The sequence below is a fragment of the Morone saxatilis genome, unplaced genomic scaffold (assembly GCF_004916995.1).
Source record: "Morone saxatilis isolate NCDOM2014 unplaced genomic scaffold, NCSU_SB_2.0 Contig15, whole genome shotgun sequence".
Lineage (NCBI taxonomy): Eukaryota > Metazoa > Chordata > Actinopteri > Moronidae > Morone > Morone saxatilis.
This window is the reverse complement of record NW_023339707.1, coordinates 2,438,201-2,444,428: the sequence shown is the minus strand read 5'-3', so window position 1 is coordinate 2,444,428 and position 6,228 is coordinate 2,438,201. Positions and strand designations below refer to the sequence as shown.

The 6,228-nt window shown below is 38.2% G+C and overlaps 1 protein-coding gene across 3 annotated transcripts in view; it reads left to right on the top strand.

Moving 5' to 3' along the window:
• plod1a (procollagen-lysine, 2-oxoglutarate 5-dioxygenase 1a) overlaps nucleotides 1-6,228 on the top strand; it is a 22,476-nt gene that overhangs the window by 5,397 nt on the left and 10,851 nt on the right. For all 3 annotated transcript variants that reach the window (XR_004796556.1, XM_035656798.1, XM_035656799.1), the window contains exons 5-10: nucleotides 529-641; nucleotides 1,465-1,528; nucleotides 3,205-3,302; nucleotides 4,464-4,565; nucleotides 4,672-4,803; nucleotides 5,773-5,894. Coding sequence is in view for 2 of the 3 variants with exons in the window: in XM_035656798.1 (XP_035512691.1) it covers nucleotides 529-641; nucleotides 1,465-1,528; nucleotides 3,205-3,302; nucleotides 4,464-4,565; nucleotides 4,672-4,803; nucleotides 5,773-5,894 (631 nt within the window). In the remaining variant the exon portion in view is untranslated. The remainder of the gene's footprint in view (nucleotides 1-528; nucleotides 642-1,464; nucleotides 1,529-3,204; nucleotides 3,303-4,463; nucleotides 4,566-4,671; nucleotides 4,804-5,772; nucleotides 5,895-6,228) is intronic.

The following is a 6,228-nucleotide window of genomic DNA, read 5'->3' as shown; positions in this document are numbered from 1 at the left end:
AGTAACACTGAATGTAAACAGAATGTTTGTTTACAAGTAAACTCTACCAGACAGTTTTAACATGAAGCTTTAATAGTGCTATCAGAAACTGTTTATGTTGGCCGCTCAGTTGTTATCTCCAAGCATGAGATATCTGGAATATCTTTGCATTGATGAACACTGATGATGTTAAAATTCAACACAAAAAATGAGTGTTTGGCATCTATTAACACTGTTGTGTTCACAAGCAGCAGCTGTGGCTGTAGACTTTTAGTCTTGTTTTAATAACAAGCTAGATGTTTGAAGAAAGCAATATGGCCGTTTCTTTTAATAGCAGAGAAACAGCAGGTCTTTAGTCAGCAGACAGCTCCGGTTGAGGCCATTAAAAGCTGGCAGTAGTCATTAGTCACGGCAATTTAAACCGGGATTTCAGTGTAGACGCAATGTGACAGAGTTCATATACATGAATACAGATATAAAAACAAGTTTGTTATTAGTCTAAATTCTGCCATACCTTCTCACTTCCTCTGGGTTTGATTCTCTCCTCAGGTTTCGTTGGCTACCTTCCCAACATCAAAGAAATGGTTGCTGACTGGACAGGTGAAGACAATGACAGTGACCAACTGTTCTTCACCAAGATTTACATCGATCCAGCAAAAAGAGTAAGATTTGTTTCACTGCAGTGTTCACTTCATCCATCTGGATTTGGGTCGGGATTCTGTTCATTAAACAGTAATAATTAGTAATTATTTTTAATATTGTTGGCATATTTTACCATGTACCATACAATTCTCAAATAGTGGACTCAATTCCAGAGAACCAGGCATTTATTTCACACAGGCATTTATTTGTGTAATTATTTTTCATCATATTTTAGTTTTCTGCTCAGTTTTCTGCTCAGTTTTTATTTGCTGTTAATGCAAACTCACTTTCATATATACCTGTTGTCTTGATACATTCAATATTATGTATATTTCTATAACACTAATTCTGACAATAATTCCTACTGTCAGTAGCTGTGTGTCCATTAACATATTTTGAAGTATCACATTAACAAAGTTTTATAAAAACTGAAAAATAAAAATGTTATCGTGCTTAATGGGACATGGAAACACTTTCTTAGTGAACATTTAACTGCCATGACTGATGAGCTGTTTCCGCTGTGCTCCTTATCACTCCCATGGCTCTATAATACATCCATGATCTCTCCACACAATTCACTCGAAATTCTGTGAAATTTGGAAAACATTTGGCTGGAAACAGAGCTATTGAGACTCAGCACTTTAAGCACAGATGTTTCCTATTAAAAATCTTCCAGTAGCTCAGTATGCATAATCCCTCCTGTTAGCCCACTGTTTGTCCTGGCCACACCTGAGGCTGTTGTTTGAGAATCACTATTTTCATACTGGCTTTTATTTGCAAATGTATGCTATTAGATATAATTATAGCAAATACACTGAAAACAATGTATTTCTGTGTTTCAAGAAAGCCATAAATATCACATTGGACAGCAAATGCAGATTGTTCCAGAACCTTCATGGAGCCCTCGGTGAGTGTCTTGAATTTAGTTTGTTAGTCAAACCAGTGAATTCATCAAGCAAAAACATTCCTCCCACAGTCCGCCTGTTTGACTGGCTGCAGAGGTCCCTGCTGCTATGCTAGAAATGTTACCGTGCAGCCTTCCAATAACCCCTTTAAGAAATTGTATGTTTCTCATCATCCAGAAGGTAGCAGTGCTTCATGCCATTCACAACATGTGACACTAACCAGCCACTGTCAGTGAACAACCGGCGATTGCCGACATATTCGCTTACACATTTATGCTGTCCATGCCATGCTGTGGAGGTACACCATTCATTTTGCAAAATGAAATGACAAAAATCGGACAACAAAAAATCAGTGATGGACTCGCCAATTGCGAATAGCTGATAAATGTGTCCAATTGCCCAACCCTAACAAGCACATAAATGTGTTTTCACTGTGGCCACACTAAGATGTTTGTTTTAAATGTGACAGATAGCCCATCTTTGAAAAGTTAAACTCATTCACTGTTTGCTTTTCATTGCTTCAGTGATGATCAGGTCAGATTTCCCTCCTTTTATATTTACAATATGTGACCCTATTGCCACAGAGGTAACAGCACTTACAGGAAAGTGGAAGAGGCATTTTAATGATGTAGCATCATAGACATAGTGTAATCTGATTTACATTTACATTGTGTAAGCAAATATCGATACACTTGAGTATCAGAAACACTTAAAACATATGTTACAGTGAAAAACTTTATGGATATGGTCTTTACACTATGAATGTTTTCCTAAAAGAGAGACACTTCATGGGCGATGGTTTGCTTTGGTTTGTACTTAAGAAATGTGGTTAATGTACTATCACACTGGTCTACCTTAAAGATTTGAGGGATTTACAGTTTCTGTGATTTAGGCGGGGATGCGTGTTTAGACATGAACTCTCGGCAGTGTGCAGGTTTTTATTTTTTCCCTCTGAGGCTGTGGAAGGAATTTGTGAGTTCTCTGTGAGGCGGATGTGTCAGAGTTCACATAGACGACATCAGGAGTTGAGGGGCAAAAATCCTTACTCTGTAAAGCTCTTATATATTCACTGCTGCTTGCCTCGTCTCTTTTGCAACCGTGTCATACATTTTACATATACAGAAAGATCTATGAATAAATTAAGAACATGATGCGATCAAAGTAGAACCATGTCTTAAATATTAATATTGGCAATTGTACTACTAAGAAAAACACTTATTGAAACATGTATTTACACACAGCAAATATACAATCATAAACAAAGATCATAAATGATGAAGCAGTTGTTAGCATTATTAAATGAATTCCTGTCTCTTCCATCCTGATTGACAGGCTTTTTACTGCCCTCCCCCCACCCCTGACATTAATCTGCCCTACAGGGCCATGGCCGGGTTAACCTGCTCACTGACCACCCACTCTCAAACACAGACACATATGTGTTGAAGAAAATTCACCAAGTGAGATTTTGACAGAGGAATACAAGATCAGCCAATAAAAGACCCACCTGGTTTGATATTGTACTCAAATCTACAATTAACATAAAATCAAATTACCAAAAGTCAAGGGACAAACAGATTGAAAGATACCTATTGTGTCCAAAACAGCAGAAAGCACAGGAATATTACACAGTTAAACTTGCTTTATGTGTGTGTGTGTGTGTGTGTGTGTGTATTTCCAGATGAAGTGGTGCTGAAGTTTGAGGATAGACGGGTTCGAGCCAGAAATTTGCTGTATGATACCCTGCCTGTCATCATCCATGGGAACGGACCAACCAAGGTACTGACCTATCAAACCATACCAACCAATGGCACGCTTGAACACAGCAGCCTGATAAATCTAACCACCAGAGTCACTGCAGCTGTCTAAAGAATTCCATAACTTCAGTCAGCAGGTCTGTTCACACTGAAAACAATACAACACTTTGATTTTCCTGCATGTGACATGATTCAAACTTGCAAAGTATATGTAAAAAGGCGTTCTCAACACATCATCCGGCTGCTGAATCAGGCACTTCTCAGTTTGAGGACTACAAACTCCAGAGAGGAAATAAAGATGAAGGATTTAAAAGTGCAAACAGACTGTCAGCCAGTCCTGAGAACTAACATCTCCTTTTTCTACAAACATGGACACAAGTCTTGTGTCACACCTTAAGCTTTGGACACATGACTTTCAAAGTTGTCAGATCTTTGTACTGTTTACACTGCACAGCTGTTAGTCTTGTAATTGGGAGTATTAAAGTTAAATATTATACATATTATCAGTTTGAATTCAACTAAAAGCTCCCTGGGCCAAAACATCACATTTTAACAATTCCTAATGTGTCCGTGAAAACACGTAACTCTAGAAACCCAAGCTAAAGGGTGTCACTTGTTGACAGCCTTCTTGCAATTCAGCATCAATATAACCAATAAAGACTTCATTCCGTACAAACTTTACATTTTGTTGCCTCAGCTTCCTGAATGAACAACCAAACAGGCTGTTAGCTGTAGCTGACTGAAGTACTTTGCTGCAAATGTCAGCATAAGTCAGTTTAGATGCTAAATGTTGTGGTCCTTGTTTTCAACACTGTTTGTTCTTGGTCAGTAAGCTGCAGCTTTGTTGCATTGCATCTTGGTGCTCCTGCCAGTTCAGTTGTCAATTAAAGATGCACACCCACCCACCCAGAGGGTTAGAGGCTACAGGAGGATTTCTTATGGATCTTTTATTCTTCTAATCAATGATTGAAAAATGTACTTGGAGGTGTTATTTACTTCATAAGGGGATGGGCTTTCCATGATTTCAGTTGGACTTAATTGCTGTAGCATCCTAACAAGTGTCAGCCATGCCAAAGTACTCATAAATGTTGCTAAAATATAAAAAATCAGTCATTCTCTTCCTTAAGTACTGGATATTAGATTGAGATGTGATAAGCTTAAAGAACACACATTTGTTTTACAGCTCCAGATCAACTACCTGGGTAACTACATTCCCAACACATGGACATTTGAGAACGGATGTACACTGTGTCATGAGGAACTCCGCCCACTCACAGCTCTCAAGGTCTGTTCACAGGCTCTTGGCGATCACACAATTTAATTGTTCAGTGTAAATGAATATAAGCCCTTCCTCCTTGAACTGGAATATGATGCTTGTGTTTTTCCAACAGGAGAGTGAATACCCACTGGTGGTGATTGGTATCTTCATTCAGCAGCCCACCCCCTTTGTCACAGTGTTCTTTGAACGCCTACTGAAGCTCCAGTATCCCAAGAACAGGCTTAAACTGTTTATTTACAACCAGGTAACAGGAGGACATTTAATACATCATCTTTATCCTAAAATCCTTGGAGGCAAATGTTAATTCATATGAAATCCAGCCTTTATAAAACATAAGTACATTTAATGAGACAGTCAAAATGTAGTGATGTAGTGTAGGAAACAGAAACACTGATTATGAATTAAGAAGACACCAAAATACTTCGCCTAAAAATGAGCTGCCCCAAAGAATAATGTTTTGGGGTTTTTAGTTTCATTCACAACACAAACCAATAAAGGGTAAAAAAAAAAGGATGAATAGAAAAAGAGAATGAAAAGATAAGTTAATTAACGTATTTGAATCAAATTAATGCATCTTTCCCCTTCTCCTAAGAGTCATAATTGTAATTTTAATGAAAACAGGAACTGTTAACTTGCTAGGAGCTAATACAGCATGGCCTTTTATGGTGTATGTACATGGCAACATTATACATGCAGGGAACAGCAGTGCCAACAGTCTTTGCCTGAACAGCTTTGTCTCAAATAGAATTCATTAAAAGAAAAGCTGACAAAATCCATGAATGTTAGCTTTCTTTTTTTTTGATTTTGACAGAACTGTGGCCCAGAATGTCCCATCAGCATGGGACACTGACACTCTCCTCTGTTAAGCTGTATACAGATACTTGAGGTGTGTGCATAAACCTGTGGACATATAGTAAGGTCTCAAACGACAAACACTATGTAGTGACAAAGCAAAAGCCTGTAAATAAAGAGAGTGGAAACCAAGCAAAAAAGAGCAGATTTTTAATGCCTCCATCAAGAGCTTGTCATCAAAATAACAGCTATTGTTACCTCGCCCTAAAAAAAGCAAGCAGAGTTGACTGTCATCTATAGAAACAGCTACGGGGTGTACAAATATGCACCATAATAACGTGATCATAAATCCACCTCAGCAATGCAGATTTGGTGTTGCTTCATGTGTCTGTAGTAACTCAGACTCTATCTGTCCGTGCAGGAAACTCATCACGAGCGTCAGGTCAGCTCTTTCCTGCAGGATCATGGAAGCCTTTATCAGGATGTCAAATTCATCGGGCCTGAAGAGGAGATGGATGGAGTTGCCTCCCGAAACCTGGGATTGTGAGTTCCACGTAACCAGTGGTCGACTGGATGACGTGTCTTTGAGTTAAAATATAATATGTGGTGTCCTTAGAATATATGATTTAATGTTTAAGGTATTAACATCAGGCCATACGCCACACTGGTGGTCATTTTTATTTTCCTTTTTTTTATTTTTTTTATTTTCTCAAACCTGTAATGTAAAGTCTCTGTCTAATTGGCCAAATTTGCCATTGAATTTTCAGTCAGTGTTCCTATAAGTGAAGCCTTTGAATACTATGTCATATATTATATTTTCCATACAAAAAACGAGCAGTCTGTAGTGTATTTTTTAGATACAGTGGGTACGGAAAGT